This window comes from Cucurbita pepo, chromosome LG12 (assembly GCF_002806865.2).
Source record: "Cucurbita pepo subsp. pepo cultivar mu-cu-16 chromosome LG12, ASM280686v2, whole genome shotgun sequence".
Lineage (NCBI taxonomy): Eukaryota > Viridiplantae > Streptophyta > Magnoliopsida > Cucurbitales > Cucurbitaceae > Cucurbita > Cucurbita pepo.
The window spans coordinates 5018715-5041661 of NC_036649.1; the positions used below are offsets into that span (position 1 = coordinate 5018715).

The window sequence follows — 22947 nt, forward strand, 5'->3', positions numbered from 1 at the left end:
ACCATCATACAACACGTAGTAAGCTAACTCCAACAGTAAGGTCACTTACCTCGATGGTCTTGGTTGAAGTCACTCATAACGAGCTAACCCCAGCGGTTAAATACGTCCTATGATAACCACATAAAAACTTAAGGAACCTTTCATAAGGTACCCTAGCTAAACCTCATGCTATTTATCAAAATAAACCCCTGACCTAATTTGTCTTTAATGTTTAGGAACCATATTGACCTCGGATGGTAAAACTAAGGGCATAAACGGTTTCGGAAGGGCCGAAAACCTTAGAATCGATATATTATAGTGATACCAAACCGCCAAGCCGAGCTGCCGAGCCGATCAACCAAGCAGCCAAGCCGAGAGCGGGATTTGACGGAGCCGAGCCGCTGTACACGTCATGTCGAGCCGAGAGCACGCGTGCGGAGACGAGACCAAGGCTGCAGCGTGCGTCCGTGTTGGGCCGAAACGCACAGGGCCCGCGTTCGTTTCGTGGGCTGGTTCAGAGGCCGAAACCCGACTTGACTTTGCGTCTTCTTCGCCCGAACCCTCACGAAAACCCTAATCTGATGTGCCGCCGACGATGCCGACGACGCAATCCCTTCCACTTCCGACGACGGTATGTGGCGTCCTCCTCCTTCGTTCCAACGGTTTGCCTTCTTTGGTGCAGCGATTCCGACGTCGATGTTAACTTCCACTCGACTCTTCTTCCAAAATAGCAACACAATCGGTTTCGAGAACTCGCCGAACAAGAAAACTACCAGCGAACAAAGCCACACGTTTTCCCGGGTAACTCACTCAGACACCCTCGAAAACCCAACAAGTTAGGAGAGTTACATGGAAGGAGGAGAGTTGAATATAGGAATATAAAAGTTAGGAGACCCTTGAAAATCGCAACTTTTCGGGCGAGAATAAACTTGTCATACCTAAAAATAAAAATTAAATGTTAACTAAATAAGACAAAAATGGAAAATCTAAATCGTTACATTATCCCCTCCTAAAAACGAATTTCATCCTCGAGAGTCTCTGTAGGCAAAAACAACTCTAGATACTTTTCTCTTATCTCATCCTCTTGTTCCTATTACGTAACTTCCCCTACTAGTTTCCAGAATCCTTTGTGTCGCCTCCCGAGCAATCCTTAGCCACATGGTCCTCCCTTCTCAGGCCCTAATGTGACCTAAACATTGACTCCAGTAATTTTTCCCACACTTATTACACTTAGGTTTGTCATCTAATCTGTTTTCATGTTTGTGACGACGTTTTTGTCCCACTGACGATGAAGGGGTTTCACGCCAACTATCAAGTCCTTCCATAGACTTAGCTGCTCTTAGAGCGGCAGCGTAAGTGGTAGGTGCAATTGTCTCAATAGTGTTACGAATCTTCGTGTCTAACCCCAGCACAAACCGTCTTGCTGTCCTGTAGTCCGTGTTCACCAACTTTGGGGCAAATCGCTTTAGTTTAGAAAATTCTCTGGCGTAAGTAGTAACACTACGCCCCCTCTGACTCAATCAAGTGAACTCTTGTTGTTTTCGCAGCTGAACGTCCTCTGGATAATACTCTTCAGTAAAGGCACTCTTGAATTCGATACTTACATACTTTATAAGAATGGGAATGAGATTATACTCTCGACGATAACCGGATCATAATTTAAATGGTAACTCATTCTCGTCGATAAATGTATAATTTAGATAAATTTAAATGCCCAATAAGCTTTTAATCTTACATGAACTTACATGCTCTTTATGTGATCCATTCCTCTATAAGAGTATGGAAACAGGAGAACAAAACATTATTTATGAAAGTGTGAAAACCTATCCCTAGCGCATTATAAAAATCTCAAAGGGAAGATCGAAAGTGAAAGCCCAAAGATGATAATATATGCTAACGGTGAGCTTGAGCCATTACAAATGGTATCAGAGCTTGATACCGAGCCATGTGTCAGCGAGGAGGCTGAACCCCGAAGATGAGTGGACATGGACACGAGGTGGTATGCCAGTAAGTATGTTGGGCTCTGAAGAAGGGTGGATTTGGGGGGTGGGGGGGGGTCTCATATCCCTTGGAGAAAGGAACAAGTGCTAGCAAGGACACTGGGTCCCGAAAGGGGTGGATGTTGAGATCCCACATCAGTTGTGGAGGAGAATGAAACATTCTTTAAATGGTGTGGAAACAAGAGAACGAAACATTCTTTATAACGGTTTGGAAACCTCTCCCTAGCTAACACGTTTTAAATACCTTGAGGGGAAGCTAGAAATGAAAAATACAAAGACGACAATATTCACTAGCAATGGGCTTAGATCGTTACACTTTATATGGTATGTTCTTACTGCATCTCCCTCGTATAACATTTGAATGTCCAATAAGAATTATTATTAAATTTATTATGATTTTATACATTTTTTTTAATAGAAACTATATTAAAAAGTGACTTTTTTTTAGTAAAAATTTATTTGAAAAGAAATTCCTTGTCTAAATTTGATCTCCACGAGGAATCTTCTGTCTAATCACATATAAAGAAAAAAATGGAGGATTTCACAGCGGATCTCCATGGAAAATAATCTCTTTGATCCCCACGAAAACAAACGAAGGATTTTGCAAGAATAAAAAAAATAACGAAAATCGAGAAAGCTTCCCCACCACCGGCATTATAGACATCTCTAGAAACAATAAACAATAAGTGAAAATGTTATCCAATGATTGATACATCTCATCATTTACGGCAATAGGAGTATTGAAACGTCTTAAACATATAATTCCACTTTTGTCTTCTATTACACTATTTATCAACTATAAAAGTGAAATAAACCAAGCACAAATGTGTTTATATCTATCTCTTTTTCTCTCTCCTTTCAATAAAAATGAGTTTATTTTCAACTCTGGTACTTTCTCTCTTAATTTCATTGTTCTTCGCTAACCAATTTACTACCGTCGAAGGATCAATCTTCCAAAACCCAGAGATTATGGTCAAGATAACAAATGCTTTGAAAGTTCAAAATCAGCTCACTGTTCACTGCAAATCAGGCGATGATGACTTGGGAGTCCACAAGCTAATACCTTGGGCCCGGTACGACTTCAGTTTTCATCCAAACTTATGGGGCTCAACATTGTTTTACTGTTCCTTCCAATGGCCTGGCTCGTTTCATTACTTCGATATATACATAGATAAGAGAGATAGAAAGAATTGTGAAAATGTTCTTTGTTCGTGGTTTGTGAGTGAGCAAAATGTGTGTATGTTCAACTATAAAACCAATCATTATGATATTTGCTATAAATGGTAAGGTTTGAATTTTAATTTTGAAATAAATTAATGTTTTGTTATGTTGTTTCTTGTGGGTTTTTTTTTTTTTTTGTAAGCTTGATATGATTATAATTAAGTGGACTTAAACTACGACATAAATTATGATATTAAGAATTGTTAACTTATTTTGGTCGTGATTGATAATCAAAACAAGTATATGAGATAAAATATTGCATTTGAAGGATTTTGGCCTGTAGTAATAGTAAGGCCGAGTCTTAGAACTTAGCCTGGAGTAGAGACAAGTCGGTTAGAGTTGCTATTGAGTAAACATATACATATACAGATTACATGTATGATTGAACAAATCTTAGTTTCTGCATAAATTATGTTCGATTAGTAGAAAAGAACCTTGTGTAAGGTCTAACGAAACCACAAAGTCAGTACGAACATTCCATTTATTTTTCCTAACTTTGAGAAAAATTAACAGAAAACATTTCGATTTATATAAAGAAAGGATAATACAAAGATATGATATAAAAGACGCTTTAAAATGTGTCCTTTAATAATATNAAGTTCATGATCATGTATGAAACAAAATACTAACATTTTTAATCTAAAACTAACTGAAATTATGTTTTTAATTTAATTTCTTGAAAATTTTAGGACAAAGTACAACTTTATTTTTATTAATTTAGACCTGGTATCCATAACATTACGTCTTTATTGGCTAAACCATGAGGTGACCNCTTTAATAATATAAAGTCCGGTTGGGCTAGGCTCGAGAAACTATAAATATTAGACTAGGTGAAGGACCCTCAACGACATAATATAAAATCAACTTCCATATTATACTTTTACATTTTTAATTCAAAATTTTAGAAAACAATTACTCGTTCAATTAAAAGAAATGACCCATTATCAATCACGTTTTATTTTTTATTATAAACAATAAATGAGAATGTGTTATCAAACGGGTCCATAATTACCTTCATTTATGACAAGAACACAAAATATCTAAACTCACATTTGTTCATAGCTTTAAAATGAAAAGTCCATACAATTGGTACTAAGTACGTGTATGTGGTCACTCATTCCAATATAACAATAGTATATTTCTATCGTTTAGATCTATGGGAGCCGTCAACAATTAAAGCTAATTTTGCAATCTTGCTCATCCGCAAGCTACCTCCTGCCACTGCTCGCTGCTTACAATTGCGTGCTACTCCCGCTCTCAGTCTCAGCCACACGACCAACCAACCAATCATAGTAACTAGTCATACGACCTGTTTCGGAAATAGAGAGTTGGGTTGAGTTGGACTGCGAAACAATTTTATGGGTTACTTGGATTACCAATCTAACCAACTTGAATATCGAGTTGGTCTAAAAGGCCCAACCCAACTCATCTACATCCCTAATATCCCTAATATTAACGGTCTTCTTACAAAAGAAATGTAGCCCACAAAAATTAGAACACATAAAAACAATCTCGTCCTAGTTTAACGACGATCGAGGGGATGGTACCGAGTGATTTTCCCATTTTAACATAGCAGCGTTTAAACTGAGTTTGGATCACTTTCAAACATGCCCTAGTCGCTTCGGGACAAGCTTCTATCAGGCCTCGAGTTTTTAATTTCTCATCACTTACATAAATCCACTCATGTTTCAACTTAATTAGAATCAAATAATTAAAATGGGGACATATATAGTTTTTAGCGGTATCATTAATACCCTTTAATTTTTTTAAAAAAGTTTGAAAATATTGTTGTACTTACGAACTTTAAAAAGTAACATTAATAATACTCAATCCGTTAAAAAAAAAAAAAAATAATAATAATATATATATATATATATATTTATTTATTTATTTATTTATTTATTTTTTATCATTCCTTCCCTAAAAATTGAAGATCGAGATAATTTATGAGGTGTAGATAAACGGTTTTCATCTACCCAGTAAAAATATTTTAGGATAAAGGTTAAAATGTTAATATTACTCCTAAAAGTTCTAAGACATTTAATATCCGTAAACACATTTTAAGTTTTTTTTTTTTTAAATGGAAGAGTATTAATGAAGCCTAATTAAGTTCATGATCATGTATGAAACAAAATACTAACATTTTTAATCTAAAACTAACTGAAATTATGTTTTTAATTTAATTTCTTGAAAATTTTAGGACAAAGTACAACTTTATTTTTATTAATTTAGACCTGGTATCCATAACATTACGTCTTTATTGGCTAAACCATGAGGTGACCATGAGGTGAATAAAAAATGTCTCAACCGAACAGACTCGAAAAGCCATTTGAATTCAATATTATTATCAAAGGTTGTGCTCAATTTTGTAATTCTATCACTTTTGGCAGCAACAAAATTGAAAGAGCGGAGGAAAGCATTTCCCTCCCAAGAACCCAAGTGTTTTGCAGAACTCATCACAATTTGGCTCGTCCTCACACTTGCTCCTGCACTCATATCCCGCCATNAGATCTATGGGAGCCGTCAACAATTAAAGCTAATTTTGCAATCTTGCTCATCCGCAAGCTACCTCCTGCCACTGCTCGCTGCTTACAATTGCGTGCTACTCCCGCTCTCAGTCTCAGCCACACGACCAACCAACCAATCATAGTAACTAGTCATACGACCTGTTTCGGAAATAGAGAGTTGGGTTGAGTTGGACTGCGAAACAATTTTATGGGTTACTTGGATTACCAATCTAACCAACTTGAATATCGAGTTGGTCTAAAAGGCCCAACCCAACTCATCTACATCCCTAATATCCCTAATATTAACGGTCTTCTTACAAAAGAAATGTAGCCCACAAAAATTAGAACACATAAAAACAATCTCGTCCTAGTTTAACGACGATCGAGGGGATGGTACCGAGTGATTTTCCCATTTTAACATAGCAGCGTTTAAACTGAGTTTGGATCACTTTCAAACATGCCCTAGTCGCTTCGGGACAAGCTTCTATCAGGCCTCGAGTTTTTAATTTCTCATCACTTACATAAATCCACTCATGTTTCAACTTAATTAGAATCAAATAATTAAAATGGGGACATATATAGTTTTTAGCGGTATCATTAATACCCTTTAATTTTTTTAAAAAAGTTTGAAAATATTGTTGTACTTACGAACTTTAAAAAGTAACATTAATAATACTCAATCCGTTAAAAAAAAAAAAAAATAATAATAATATATATATATATATATATTTATTTATTTATTTATTTATTTATTTTTTATCATTCCTTCCCTAAAAATTGAAGATCGAGATAATTTATGAGGTGTAGATAAACGGTTTTCATCTACCCAGTAAAAATATTTTAGGATAAAGGTTAAAATGTTAATATTACTCCTAAAAGTTCTAAGACATTTAATATCCGTAAACACATTTTAAGTTTTTTTTTTTTTAAATGGAAGAGTATTAATGAAGCCTAATTAAGTTCATGATCATGTATGAAACAAAATACTAACATTTTTAATCTAAAACTAACTGAAATTATGTTTTTAATTTAATTTCTTGAAAATTTTAGGACAAAGTACAACTTTATTTTTATTAATTTAGACCTGGTATCCATAACATTACGTCTTTATTGGCTAAACCATGAGGTGACCATGAGGTGAATAAAAAATGTCTCAACCGAACAGACTCGAAAAGCCATTTGAATTCAATATTATTATCAAAGGTTGTGCTCAATTTTGTAATTCTATCACTTTTGGCAGCAACAAAATTGAAAGAGCGGAGGAAAGCATTTCCCTCCCAAGAACCCAAGTGTTTTGCAGAACTCATCACAATTTGGCTCGTCCTCACACTTGCTCCTGCACTCATATCCCGCCATTCTTGCAAAAATACAATACATTTCAACCCCGATCCGATCGATATCGTTCGGTAATTACTTCTTGTTTCTTGTTTTCCGATTTGAATAACAGATCAACATTTTGATGACGTTTTCGTTTCTTATTTTTCATTTGTTGAAAATGTTTCGATTTTTAAAACANGTTTCGGAAATAGAGAGTTGGGTTGAGTTGGACTGCGAAACAATTTTATGGGTTACTTGGATTACCAATCTAACCAACTTGAATATCGAGTTNATTTTGATGACGTTTTCGTTTCTTATTTTTCATTTGTTGAAAATGTTTCGATTTTTAAAACAACACAAAATCTGTTTTGTTGTTTATGTTTCGAGTTCTTTCCAAGAACATAAATGATCATTTCTAGCTAATAACAATATTCATTTCTGAGTTTTTTTTTTTGTTTTTTTGAAAAATATTAATGGTTTGAAATAGATAGTTTGATCCAATTTTAAAATCATTTTTATTATTGGAAGAGATTTAAAATTTTTGTGTTAGAAGGAGAAATTAGGGTCAATATTTTTCGACATTATTGTGACAGATGTTCANCATCTACATCCCTAATATCCCTAATATTAACGGTCTTCTTACAAAAGAAATGTAGCCCACAAAAATTAGAACACATAAAAACAATCTCGTCCTAGTTTAACGACGATCGAGGGGATGGTACCGAGTGATTTTCCCATTTTAACATAGCAGCGTTTAAACTGAGTTTGGATCACTTTCAAACATGCCCTAGTCGCTTCGGGACAAGCTTCTATCAGGCCTCGAGTTTTTAATTTCTCATCACTTACATAAATCCACTCATGTTTCNCAAATTTGATAATTTTGACATGTATGATCGGTAGCCAGTATAGCCATAAGTAGTTTCGCTCCCGACCAATTTTCGACGGCTGCTTTTCTTCCATGTTTTAGGGCAGCTCAGAAAAGCTATTTTCTCTTTCTAATATCTTGATATTTACATAGGAAATAGTAGTAGGAATTAAGTTTCGGAGGTATAGAGTCTATAAACATGTATCTATGAGCTTAAAGCTGAAACCCTAATTTGAAGAACGCNAATATTGTTGTACTTACGAACTTTAAAAAGTAACATTAATAATACTCATCGTTCAAAAAGTGAGATAATTGATGATGTGTAGAATATGNATAAAAAAAATTGAGTCACGGTCAATATTGTTCGACATTATTGTGACGAATATGAATCTCCACATATCTTCATAGTAGTATGATATCGTAATTACACACCATCTATTTGGAGTGTTCATGGACTAAGTGAGGTTGAGTTGAGACATTTTTTAAATTCAGTTCAATCTTGGCGCAATTTGGACGACTATCGTTTGTTTTTATTTGCTTATCTATTTACCATTGAAGTATCAATTAAATTTATAGCTACCCGATCAAAATAATTTATTTTATAAGCTTGATCAAATCAACATGATTAGTGTAACGGTCTTACATTGGTCGCATCATGACATTTGTTTTTTACGGCTATCAAGTGGTCCGAGGGCGCCATTCGCATGTTGTCTTCTTTTCTATCGTGTAGGTCATCACCTACTCTCTTAGATATGACATTTTCTCTGGGAGATCTCACATCGATTAGAAAGGTGAACGAAACATTTTTTATAAGGGTGAGGAAAACTCTAGTATAAGCGTTTTAAAACTTTGAGGGGAAGCACGGAAGGGAAAGCCCAAAAAAAGACAATATCTACCGGCGAATTCGACATTTTAATCAAAAGTGCATACTTTATAACAATGGGAATGAGATTATACTCTCGACAATAACCGGACCATAATTTAAATGGTAACTCATTCTCGACGATAAATGTATAATTTAGATAAATTTAAGTGTCCAATAAGCTTTTAATCTTACATGATCTTACACACTCTTTATGTGACCCTCCATCGATTGGAGAGGAGAACAAAACATTCTTTATTAAGGTGTGAAAACCTCTCCGTAACGCATTATAAAAACCTTCCATGGAAGACATGAAGGGAAATATAAACTAATTATAAAAAATATAGAATTTAATTATGAAATCAAGTATCCTAATTCAATTTTTTTCAATCCATTTTTAAATATAATATTTATATTCAATTATGAAATGTATTTCAAATTTTTAATTAATTTATAAATATAATATTTATATTCAATCATATGGATAATATAAACTAAATAGGAAAAAATATAGGATCTAATTAAGATATCTAATTTCTTAATTAATTTCTTAATATAACATTTATATTCAAATATGGAAAACATTAATTTTATTAAGAACACTTTAATCAAAATTTTATAATATATCAAAAGAATTAATACGTATGATAATATTTAACTTAGGGTATGATTTTAATCTATTTTATGTAACTACACACAATATAAAACATACATCAACATGTAATAAAATAAATAAAATTGATCAACATATTTGACCTAGAAATTGAAATTAATTTAAATTACACCTTTGAAACAATTTTGAAATTAGGATTCATAAACTTTAACTTTTCTCCTTTATTCAAACATTTTGAAAAACGAGTGGAAAGACTAAAGTAAAATATATGTCGATTAGTCCATTCAATTTCACAATCACATATCATATAATATTTAAATGTCATAAGATATGATGATCTTATTTCAATCAATTTCACAATCACATATTGCTTAACTTTAGTTTTGTTTAATTTTAAATAAAATCAAAGTTGATTCCAGCACTTTCGTTGGGTAAGTGAAACGTTCATTCCCAAACACTGAGGAGAGTGGATCCCATCAAAGTGTCTATGTCCACTCCATAAACAATGGCCCGGTCTTAGCCCTAGCTCATACACTTGTATGATTCCTTGCCCTTAGATGGATTTAAGGAGGGTGAATCCCATCGAGTTGTCCAACACAATAACGTGGTCCTAGCCTTAATTCATGTACATGCATGATTCCTCACCCTTGGGTGGATTTAAGGAGAGTGGATCCATCAAGCTATCCACTTCCACTCTAGGGCACCGTGATTTATGTGTAGTAAGCGCAATGACTAAATAGACTTTGAAAAGTGGAAACATAAAACTAAGTGCACTAGAAACCCTCGAAAGAATTACACTCTTGGAATAGGAGTGTGTAGGGTTTAGAACTCAATAAGCTTAATAGGACTAGAGAGAACTGAATGGCCATGCAATTTGTCAACTTTAAAAATGTAATGACCATATAGTTTAAGAGCCTAATTAGGAGCGTAGAAGTAGGTTGCATATTAAACATTTTATATTCATTCTCGTTACTCTTTGTTTTTCAAATGATTCATAGATGATTGATTATGGTAAGAAATGTGCAAAGTCGTGCAGCTACAGAGAGGGTCTTTAGATTTGTGTCATGTGTTTTACTACTCATGTGTCTTTTGCTTTGATTTATTTGTATTTTTGTAAACTATTTTGTATTTATAACTCACGTAGAATATTGTTGTAATCCTTTGATATTGTTTATATGTCTATTTACTATGTTGAAATTGTTCCACTGCATCAGTCGTTTTAAAAATGAATTTCATTTTTCACTTTGAGTATGTAATGCCCTGTGTTTCGAAACCGTAAGAAGCAGGTCGTTTAACATTGTACATGATATATGCAAGAGTGGAAATTTCGAAATATATATGCAACATTACAAAACAGATTACAACAAACAAACTTGTAGTAGAAAGGTGCAAAATATTGGTGGATTTGATTTTATTAAGATTTAAAATAGAAGATTCACATGAGAGCAAAAACTCTATATTTGTAGAAATTGTTGCAAAATAAGAGAAAAAATAACCTCGACTAGGTCCAATTGGCGTTGAACGAGTCTGGACCGGTCGAAAATCCCTTGAACTAATCAAAATTCCTTAGATTGTTAGTCATTAATTGAACTCGTTTGAACTCAAAACAAACTCACCCGAACAGATCTTTAACTAGTCGAACTGTCAATTATGCAAACTCCGACAACGTTCTCCTATGACGATTGGGCATAGATCGAGGACGATTCGATGAGTGAAGCCTAATTGACAGGCTAGAGACACAAAGTGGTCAGGAATTTTTGTTCTTTACAAGTGGTAGGTTCAAAAATACCACTCCTATTTGCAGCAGAATGCAATGACACAAACCTTGAAAATCTGAATTACATGTCTTCAAACAATAAAACACACAACACATCCGTATGTACAAATCAACATGAATATGAATATAAATCTCACATACACATCTTCCTTTCAATCAGGATTTCCAATTCAGCAAATATTGTACAAAAATAAGGAGATATCAGATATTATGATTACTTTAGGAACACAAACTTCCCCAAGACCTATCTAAATGTATCTAAACCAACTATTCTGGCCAAATACACTCCGACTCCGATGCTTGTTGCTTGCTATTCGAAAGCATCATTTGTATTACCAAACTAAAACTAACTCGATCGACCACAATTTAATATGAAGAATGAATGAATGGACAGTGGAATATTGAAGTAGCTTAATGGGAATACAAACTAGCCTTTTAGCATGTAAATTACAGCTAAGTTCTTCTAGCATCCAGCAGCTTTTAAGAATTTGTCATATGGACTTGAAGGAGGTAACCTTAACGAGTGACGCCCATATTCATGTGAACAAAGAAGCGGCTGATCGTGTCTTTTGTTGGTCTCCTTAGTATAATACTTCACATCCCCCGGAACGATTTCCATTGTCTGAATTGATAACGACAAGAGAATGTTAGTAGTAGTTTTTCCTGGTTCGATGAAATAATATAACTAAATTCTATAGCTAGAAGAGGGAAAACTATTCAATGTGGCCAACACATTGTCGTGGCACCGTGAAACCATAAATTTTAGTTTCTCTTTGTAACATCCAACGTTATAAAACTGTTAGCCACATTCTATCAAGCTCCTTGAATAATTTCTTCCAAAAGAGCCTGAAGGAAGAGCGGATTCTTTCTTCAAGCTTGGAAAAGATCAATAAGAATATGGAGTAAGATAGGCTACCACAACTTTTGAAATGATATTACTTACATTGACAGGTAAAGGAGAAGGTAAAGTTTCAATTTCACTGGAGAGTACTATTGCCTTCTCTTCCTTTGTGTCTTCTTTGTGCTTGAAACTATGAAGCACTGACATTTTCTGCTGTTTGCAAGTTATGAGGGCCTCACATTGACTTTTCATTTGATCGTACGGAACAGGCGCCGAAGAAACTGGGAAGCTCGCAACTTGTCTGGCTGTTTCGAGCACCTGTAAATAGTACGGACATCACTCCACGGGGCCAACCTCTCAAGATATATACATATTAGCAAAGGGATATCCTAAGTTTCAGCAATAAGTAGTAGATGCATACTAATTCTCATTGCAATAACACTACACAACAAAGGAGTAAGCATAAGTTCATAATTGGAGAAAATAAAAAATAAAGCGTTCACTAAGGTATAATGCTCTGATATATTCCATAAGTGCAAAATAGAAGGATTCATGTTGATAGGATTAAACAAGAACTTGAAAACTGGAGCACCATGAAATGTTTGTCTTACTGATTCCAAAAGCTGATTAACGCTTAGAATGTCGAGGTTACTGATGGAAATTGACGTTTTATGATTGGACTGGCTTCCACTAGGCTCGAGGAAGGCTTCGTCATCTGTCAAAACATCAGGAGACATACCCTGAAAGAAACACATCATGATTTTACTGATACTCTTTTAAAGGATAATGGTAAGTGACATACAACTTAAACAGGTCTCACCTCATCATAATCTGAAAATGCCAGCTTAGCAAGTGGAGAACTTGAATGTGGTGTCTCCATAAATAATGGAGCTCCTAACGGGTATGCCTCATCAGGCGAAAACCCGTGTAAAAGCTGCTCTTTAACACTTGATAGATCAGCCTAAAAGAAAATAAAGTTCATTAACACAATTTTTAACACTTGTACATCTTCCCTCATGCTTTTCAATTTTCCTTGATTTTAAGGTGCTACCTTGATTCTGATTTTAAAAAAATGTATTTATTAGAGTATCCACCCCTCATGTATGTATGTGTAAGTATATTTTGATAGGAAATAATATATTTGAAAGACTTGCTCATATCAGCTGTGCTGGGGTGGTCACTCTTTCTTTGATATGCTTCCTCCTAGTGTTTTAATCTCTAAAGTGTCTTAAAAGATCCCCCAAGTTATCATTAACTAAATTGGGTGTCCTTGCAAGGATCTGCAAATGCCCCCAGCCCAAGATTCGGCACCTAACGGCCCCGACGTTCTTTTGCATCCCTTATAACCTAACCATGCTACCTACTAACCATAAGTTGCTTGTTTGATTGAAAACTTTCTCCAACACCAACGCAAGCTTTGTCCTCACTCGTATGCTTCCCAATAAAATTCTCAAGAAGTCGCCTAACATAAAATTGTTCCAAGCCAAGCACTCTTGACTTGTCCGATGATTGAGATATATAAAAGAAAGCACTTTGTTGGGGCATAGGTAGTAACTATCGTTCTTTTCAAGTCTTTCTTGACAGTGGTCATGATTCATTCATGTATCCCTCCTCTTCTTGGGTGCTACAGTTTTTGTTTCTTAAGCGTTTCGAAGATTTTCATCTCCCCTAAACTAATTATATTGGGTTTCATATGCCTATAATACAGCTACATAATTAGCTTGGAGAAGTCGAACTTTTTAGGTATTGAGAGGTTCTGGGAAGATGGTTGATCTATTTCCAGTTTGATGCATCTCTTGGAAGGTTGTTTCAAGGGTATTTATCCGTTCTTTTCTCCCTCTCTCTCTCACGTACTCTCTCTTTTTTTAATTAGAAAATTTCCTTTCGACTTTATCCTTTCAGATCAGAGCCCTGTTCGATCTTTAGTTCCAGTTACCATTTTTATCTCGTTTTATTGGACAATTTTGCTTATCTTTTTCCATGAAAGCCTCATTTTTCAATAATAATTTTTTTAAAAAAATACTGCTCAACCAAACACTATAACTACAAGTTTAAAAAGTCAGCAAAACATTCTGCAGGCTCCATTCCTTTTCAAAATCATAAGATATTCACAACTTTATATTGAAAAAGGCATTCAAATGCCTCATAGACATTGACTTCCACATGTTTCCATGATGCCTCACTTTCTTAATTATTGATCAAGGTGTTCATTAATTCTTTCGTGAAGCTTTTTTGGCCGTCTTCCAGTGGCTCTTGTTACATAATGAAAGTTTTGTTTCTCGTGAAAAAAACAAAGGCATTTATAAAAAAAAATTAATTATGAAGTGTGATAAGAATCAATACCTCTGAGAGATTGGCATATTTAATCGTAAAGTGTGAGACCACAGTTTCCTTCAACTGCTGTTCATCTAATTCAAGTGTTGCTAGAAACTTCGTTGCAGCAAATTCATCTTCTTCTGACCCAAATGCTACACTATCCTTTTCAGACGTCACACGAACAGCCTGCAGCCTGGTATCATTAACCGACTGAAGGTGAGGATCAACCTGTCAAATTCAAAAGTTCAACTCTATAATTTTAGCACATTTGCTGCACAAAATAATCAATCTAAGTACAAGAGAATGTACTGATCCTATTTGACAGGTTTGAAGATTAACCATTTTATTATCTAATGATGCTTTAATGATGGGAGTCAACTCTGGGAGACCACCCGCCCGGGCTGAAAACAGAAGCATAAACGATGCCATGGAGAAGAGAGATCTTCTGCGAGAGGGTGGTAAACCGCCTTCAATAGGAACACAGAGATCTGTTAGTGGAAGGTACAACACAGGATGCTTAACATGTAGAAAGAATTCTTTTCATTAGAAACACTGAAATAATATACAAAGTTTATCAAAAGACACAATATCTCTAATGGTCACATGATTCAGGAGAAGCAGAAGAAAATGTTATCATTTTAAGTTATTAACGAGATAGGTAACAAGTTCTTAATGTTCAAACTTGAAAACCTTGTTTTGCTTCCAATTATATAATAGAAAAGATATAATCACGAACTGCACAAGAATGTCAACTGAAAGTAAACTATCCCAAAATGATTCGCATGGAAAGATTCAATATCGCTATATTCAAACCCTCTGATTGGTGTTCTCTTGCTAATTTGTTTTCTCACTATTCCCCTAAGATATTTATAGTGAATTGAGATACATTTATTTTTACTCAAAAGGGTTTGTGTTTTAAGTATACTTTTGTAGTTTTTTTTAACTCTCTTTTAAGACTTTTTTTTTCCCTTGAAATATTTTTGTATCTTTTTCTTTATCTCAATGAGATTGAGAAGGTCGTATCTTGTTAAAGAAAATTACAGAGACCGAATCCCAAATTTCACGAGCATCTAGGCAGGCACAGTAAGCTCAAGGCTGCCCTTTTCCCACATAATGAATAGTTTCCTACTAACTACAAAATGATTTCAGATTACCTTCTTGATCCACAGCTATGCTTCGAAGGGAAAATGCCAGCTGAAAACATCGTATGAGAGCCATGTGGCTTGAAGTCTGTTAAGAATCACGACTTAGCAGTTCTTTTTGTTTTTCAGATCAGCATTTAAGAGTGAACTCCTAAGATCCCAAACAAACTAAGTTATCAAGTAAATTTATCCAAAGAATTCACCTTAGACCGGGTAAATAGCAAAGCTATGCTATAAGTGTGGGCCATAGCCTCAAAATTTGCAGGGGTATTATCCGAAGATGTAGCTTGAACCCAGATTGACGAGAGCAGGAGACTCACTTGGTGACTGCTTAACCGGAGGGAAGTCAACTTCTGGAAAGTTTAAACATATGACTCTAATTTTCATTATAGAACGCTTCCATAGAGCAATGAATATATTATGAGCAATTTACCGATAGTAAGAAAAGATAAGTGTTCAGAATTTCATACAGTTTTTGCCTCGCTGAAAATGTGATTGAAGCTGGAGGATCCATGCATAGATGGATGTGTGACAGATTTCTCGGTGATGAAGTCGGCTGGTTGACTTTCTTCCATTCGTACCCCATTTATGGGTTCTGATGCATGCTTGTCTTCGTCTTTAAAGGAGAAACTTCCACTAATCAATTTCTGTGTTGCACAGCCAAATGGTAACCATGAAACATTTTTTGAGGAAATCGCATTCAGTTCCATCCTAGGACACTTAATGGATGGCATAAGCACTATAGAGAAAATGTCGTGGGCCCCAATTCGAGTCTCGAGATCAGGGTGAGCCATTGCTAAAAGCAACTGATGAAATAGGGCATCAGGAAAAGCCTGAAGAAAAAACATGATAGATTTAGGATCTAAGTTTCACATAATCTTGGGATCCAGCAGCACATGTATGTCTCCTAAGCTCAGACAGTCCTCTCCTATCTCAAAAACAATGCAAAAAACATAAAAATTTTGCAGTAAGGTTACTTGCCTTCCTGTAATAAGAAACATTAGGAATAGATGATACCGCCATTGCAGTCTGATAAATAGCGGAGATTGTTGCTCGAGCTGAAATATTATTATTTGGAATATTCTCCAGCACAACAGCTAGCGTATCAAGTATGGGTCCCGCATCCCCTACCTGTTAGTTTCAAATGGTTTTAGTGAAAAACATGCAGTGGAAACCAGTCCCTCCAGAATGAAAAAATGAGAACAAGCTATTATTATTTGGAAACTCTATATCAATGATGATAGAAAAATATGCATTTATTTATTTATATTTACTAAAAGGAAGATAGTGTATTTAACAATTCTTGAGAGCAAGTAAAAACAAAGGAAAGAAAGGAAAAGATCAACAAATGCATAGTACATACTCTAGTGCCCAACCACTGCAAATCCAATTATTGAAAAGCAAAATAAAGAACCCACATGTGGAGGGATGGCTGAAAAGAAATAGGAGAAAATATTGAAAAAAAAAAATCGATAATCAAACACCATTAGATTTAAGGTAGAAACCAACTTTCGAGGGATTACCTAAGCCAAAGTGTTTTGAGGTCTATAGCCATAAAGCAAATTTCAATAGACTTTGTAGAATTAGATATAAAAACATTGTACAAGAAGAACACATGGCCTACCATAAGTTCTGAGACAAAAGGGGTTAAGCAAAAGACCACGCAGCAATAACACTCAAAATATTAGCTCTGCCAAAATCGGAAAGCATAAGGGATTTATGAAAAATACCCCCATTATTATCGAGGGAAAATAATCGTGATGATTTGATATGCATACATTTCTTAAGAATTCCATAGTTATTTTTAACTATTCTTGTAAAGGATCTTATGAATCAATGGTCCAAGTATGACAAAAATGTTCCGTTTAACAGACATGGACAGTATAGTAAGACAAGAAATTAAAAAAAAAAAAAACCATATATTCATACATGGCTGAAGAGACTTGTACGAAAGGCCTAACATAAAACTGGATATTTCAGGAGGCTCAGAAAGTAATATGCCATAAATGGACAAGTTTTGGGGTTCATTTCATCATTGCCTACCAAACTCAATAACATCCAATTATCAGAATAAATGTGAAAAAGAAAAGAAAAGAACCAACCTTCTTTGAGAGCTGAGAAATGCAATTTTCCAATGCCAACTGAAGGTCGGTACTCCATTTATCTGTGTCGTGTCCATTGCTAGATGCTTCAGATGAACAGAGTAGGCACTTCCGTAGATGTTTTATCAAATCAGTGATAGCCCCAATAATAGTAACCGAGGCTAGCGGTTTTGCATTTTGAACAAGTTGTGTGGTTACATTGATAATATCTGTTTGAATCTGAGGCTCTTTTACAATACTTTTATGATCCAAGTGCTTGACAAGAATCGGAAACAAAAGATACGAGTGGTCACCTGGTATCAAGGAAAAAGTTTCACCAAAAAGGGGGGAAAATCAAACGATGGACAACAGTAGAATAACTGCTAAAAGAAACATACAACAACAATAAGTTTCAAATATAACCTGATTCAGCCAAAAGCGATTGCATAAATGACAATACCGAGCAGGCAAGTCCTTTTTCTAATGACCATTGATTTTCAGTATCAAAATGATGAAATAGAGGTTCAAACATACGCCTGACAGTTGTAGCTTCCTTTGCCAATCTAGCCATATTACACAAGCAAACTCTAGACCAATAAGAAGGGTTCTTGGACATATCCCTGTGATAATGGTGGATGATGTAAGAAACGGGCCCAGTGATCATGTCCGAACAAATAATAGTTGAACCAATTAAACTAATAGAACTATGGACTTACGTTTCAGCTTCCAAATTGATAAAATGGTTAAATGTTGAGACCTTTTGATTAACATCTAATATAGAAGAGCTATGGTTCTCTACTTTATCCTGTCCTTCAATGTACTGAGCCTCTGAATGAGAATACTGTCCATCTACTACGTAGTTCTCCAAAACCACTGATATAATCTATTTCGAGGACAAGTTAGAAAATTTCATATTAGCATGGATCCCAACAATATCTTGTACACACCAACAAAAAATCCTTTGAATTTTACAAGTTAAAAAAAGCACACAAAATACTCCGACGCCCTTGGTATTTCTGGGAAAAAGAAAAACGACGACAAGATTAAGAGACAGCTCACTTTGTCAAAGTCCATTGAGATGTGAGATTGCTCGCCCATGAACAATATCTACAAAAATATTTTTTAAAGCAATGCATCAGAATATTATCTAAACGAAGTAAATAATTGTATTAATGAGTTAACCGGAAAAAGAAAAAGAATCAAACTGGGAAAATAACCAGCGATTTCAATCATCAGGTTTCATAAGAGAAGCAGAATCCAAGAACGGAATAGTTCTATCAATCTAAATAATCACATCTTCTAAGAGAAATCGTGAATCCGGTAAGCGAATATAGGACAGTGGATGTACCAGCAATCTCAATCATCACATGTATTAAGAGAAGCAGAATCTAAGTAGGATCTAATCTACAAAAGGTGAAGAACGCATCCAAAGAAATTTAATAACCATGGATAGAAGGAACTTTGCTAAATAGTATCAGACAGAGGGATTTTGAGATTCAGATATAAGAATGCTCTTGGCAGTAATCTATTTTGACCATTTCAAATTTGATAACCATGGATGAAGATGACAAATCAAAACGATGAAAAGAAAGTTGTACTCAAAATACATTTACAATTATCTAGAGTATTAGCATCAGACCGAGAGAGGGAGAGAGTAATACCATAGAAGCTAGAGCTTGAAGTCCAGCTGACCGCAAATGAGGTGCCTCCTCATTACTCTCACCTTCTAGAGCCAATTGGCAAAGTTTTGGAATGATGCCCTCTAAGTTGAACATATATGTATTATCTGTCTACTTTATTTGAATAGTTAGTGTCATATAATCACTAAATGATAGGGCAGAAGATTCAAAGAGAGAGTCATCTTCATTAAGATACAAGGGAATACCATGCTTGCAAAGCTTCTACTTACACAGGATGCAAAAAAATTACAAATGCATTATCCATCAGTGGGTAAAGTACGTAATAACAATTTCACATGCAACATAATAACAAAATCAGCAATGAAGAGTATATTCTTCAAGTACCTGGCTACGTATGAAATCAACAAGGATATTGCAACCAAGAATCTGCACATCATCATGCCGTGTTTGTTCTAAAAGAGTTCGAGAAATCCCAATTAAGCTATTAGCAAATAGTGGCCTGCAAGAGTTGAAGTGTTTAGGTAAATGACATGCAGAAAATCTGATTTCATGAAAGATCAAAGTACATGTTTTCCAAGCCTAGATCATAAGATTTTATTCAATACTATCATATGAATAGTAATTCAAAAGTAAAGTGGTACTCGAACTCTCAAAACGAATGATTCCAGTTAAATTGCACCATGATTTAGTAAATCAAACTTACATCTGGTCTTTGCACATTAATAGAAGTTTTCTGTATATATATATTACAACTTTCACATATCCAAAGTTCTCATTCCGCAAATCTTTGTAGCATCTTTGCTCCAGGTGTTCGGTAATCTACAAAGTCAAAATCAAAGAACAAGAGAAAGAGTGAAAAACTTAGCTGGGACATTTAATAAATAAGTTTAGTGCGTTTAGTGAAACACACGCCAAAATGCAGACCACAGAGCCTTTGGAAGAAAATAACAAGAAGGGGCTTTGGCTGCTAAGAGTCGGAAACAAAAGACCGCCACGTAAAAAAAAGTAATATGCAAGCTAGGGACTAAAGGAAGCATGAACAGTATGAAATTCTAAACCTCCTCTAAAGACCCCGCAATACCCATAAAAATCCTTCTATTCCAAATATAGTATAAGATAGTTAAGACACCACTTATCAGTGGAAACCTTTAATTCCAAAAAGGTGGAAACAAGAATAACTTCTAACAACACAGTGTGACATGACTCACTCAAAACTAAAACCACACGCAAAATACCTGCAGTAAGCCCAACCAAATCATCTTTCCAAATGAACACCTCCAAAATACATGATCAAAATCCTAAGTTTATAAGGAACGCACTACTAAGGCATAAGCATCAAAGAGGGTCTTTCTAGATAAAATTCATGGAGTTGATTCTCCCGAAGACAGCAGGCCAAGAGAATATTTGAACTTTCTTTGAGGTTTTAACCTCCCAAAGCTTAGAAGAGAAAGAAGAATGTAGTCCATTGGGTGAAAAAACAAGGCTATAAATATCCATAACCTTTCTTTCAGATTGCTGTTCTTAATTTATTTTTCACACTGCATCTTTGACTTCTTATTTCAAAAATCAATGTTAAGAGTGACATCAAAAAACTTCTTGTGACTCGATCGAGATTATCATGTACATCAGACAAAAGGGTTTTTTGTATGCTGCTAACCTACTGCATTTATGTATGACTCTTATACAAATATTTCATAACCAGAAAACAAATCCAAGGATTCCTAAAATCGAAATTGCAACCAATTCATTTTGAAACTACAACAGCTTTTGCTCAAAGACGGAAGAAGATTCCAAGTATGAATAAGAGGGAAAAAAAAGTTACATACCTTGGGAATACGCAACGGGTTCTTTGAAGCATAGTCACAGAGTTTACAAATTTGTCTATCATTTGGTTCAGCATCCTAGCAGATGAAGTTATAAAATAAGTAGACATATAAAAATTGAAATGTACATCTACAGCGAATAAGATCAAGAAACTATACAACACAATATTTCTTACGAACACATTTGTTATAGCCAAAATCATTGTCATTAATTCATTGTTATCAGAAGAGTAAGAGAAGTGAAGAATAAGAGTCGCTAGACTTCCAAAATCCATGGTTATTAATTCACAATTCCAGAACTCTTACCTGAATCCAATTTGTTCTTTACTCTAAGACTAGCAAAATTGGCACAATCATTTAAAGCTTACACGCAAAGACCAGCTCCTCACCTGATTACGAGGAAATATATCAGCAAGGAACTTCTTGTATCGTTTCACAGGCTGTCTTGATCTCGCCCGCATAGAAGGACAGAAGAAACAGAGGCTACCACAGGCAGGAATAACCCGCCTAGACATAACCCCCATGATTTCTCAAGAAATTCAAACCTGCTCTGAAAGTCCACGAACAGAATCACACGAACTCATGAACAATTGTAATTCAAGACAACCAAAGAAGAACAAGTTTATATAGGTCATAACATACTGTCAGTATTAAATCGATTCAAAACCCAACAATGAAATGTGATGAATTATTGAAGCAGAGAAAGAGAGATCTTACCAAACTGAAACAGAAGCTCAAACAAGTAAAGCGGCGGTATTCACCAATAAGAAATCAAACTCTGATCGGAATTGCGATCAAGCTATACTACTGCGGGCGTGATCTATAGCACCCTGAAGAAAAATCTTCCAAATTTTGGAAAGAAATTTTCAAAACCCAGAAATGGGTCAATTCAGAAAATGGAAAAATCGTAGAAATTAAAGAACAAAAAGAAAAGCAAAATTAAAAATTACCTGAAATGGCGTAATGTGGAGGAAGAGAGAAATCTAACCCATAATCGCGAGATAAAAAACAAAAATAAACAAAATAAAATTAAAAACAAAAGAAACAAAAAGGGAAAAATGAATGAAATTCCGAAGAAAAAAATTAATATGAAAATGACAAAAGTCCCAACGGTCCCGTAAATGAAGGGATCATACTCCCTTTCTTTTTACAGAGTGATTTCTAAATACATCAACGTTGCTTTTCTTTTTCTGATTATTTTAATAAAAAGAAAGAAAAAAAAAAGGTTTTAATTTAAATTCTACAACTTTTTTTTGTAATTGGTGTAGCTTTTCAAATGTCTGCTTTCAATGATAAAAATTAAATAATTTATTTACTAAATTTAATCTTAAATTTAATATTATTCGACTCGATATATATGTAACCATCATACTTTTAATATATGATCGATCTGGTAGAAGTTGTCATTTAATCGGTGGTTCTTTGTCTTAATCTAAAAGGTATTTAATGCACCTCCTTCAACCCCTAATAAATGTATAAAACCAAATAGTTTAATTAAAAAAAATTATGGTGTACGAGTTTGATTGGATTAAAAAAAATCTTTTGGACCAATCTAAAATTTTAATAGGGTTCACACCTCAACCGAACCCTCTATTATCGAGTTTGGTTGGATTGTCGACTTGTTTTTTTTTTTATTATTTTTAAAAATTTTACTTATGAACCATCATAACGCATTACTAACCTCTGCTACAAATGTTAAATATTATTAATCTTTAAAAAAATAGGAAGTCGAATTGATCTGACAAAAAAAAAAATTAAATTAAATTATAAATCGAACCCAATTTTTTATTTTCTAAAATTTCTATCAAATTCAAATTGGAAAAAGAAAATATTAAATATTTTGAATATTTCGATATAAATATATAAAATATCTTTTCCACTCTAAATGAGTCCAAGTGGGATTTTGGGGTATGCCATAAATGCAAGGTAGGTGTTGTGTGGGGTGAGACAAGGGGTTCCCTTA

At 34.6% G+C, this 22947-nt stretch overlaps 1 protein-coding gene across 4 annotated transcripts; it reads right to left on the bottom strand.

Moving 5' to 3' along the window:
- Window positions 1-11242: 11242 nt before the first annotated feature.
- LOC111806846 lies at window positions 11243-22042 on the bottom strand. Of its 4 annotated transcripts, none has more exons than XM_023692345.1 (21): window positions 21935-22042; window positions 21702-21826; window positions 21374-21529; window positions 20988-21062; window positions 19865-19980; window positions 19546-19660; window positions 19183-19311; window positions 18581-18628; window positions 18238-18404; window positions 17945-18141; window positions 17543-17835; window positions 16422-16571; window positions 15911-16273; window positions 15644-15793; window positions 15453-15528; window positions 14638-14765; window positions 14326-14526; window positions 12803-12943; window positions 12594-12722; window positions 12085-12300; window positions 11243-11763 (listed from the first exon to the last, which is right to left on the bottom strand). In XM_023692345.1, exons 3-21 carry the CDS (start codon window positions 21506-21508, stop codon window positions 11605-11607), a joined length of 2988 nt encoding a protein of 995 aa, XP_023548113.1. In that variant the 5' UTR covers window positions 21509-21529; window positions 21702-21826; window positions 21935-22042; the 3' UTR covers window positions 11243-11604. The 4 variants fall into 4 exon arrangements, with proteins under 4 accessions (XP_023548113.1, XP_023548112.1, XP_023548115.1 ...); XM_023692344.1 differs by having other exon boundaries at window positions 21374-21534; XM_023692346.1 differs by lacking the exon at window positions 11243-11763 and adding an exon at window positions 11770-11987 and having other exon boundaries at window positions 21374-21534.
- Between the last annotated feature and the right edge of the window lie 905 nt (window positions 22043-22947).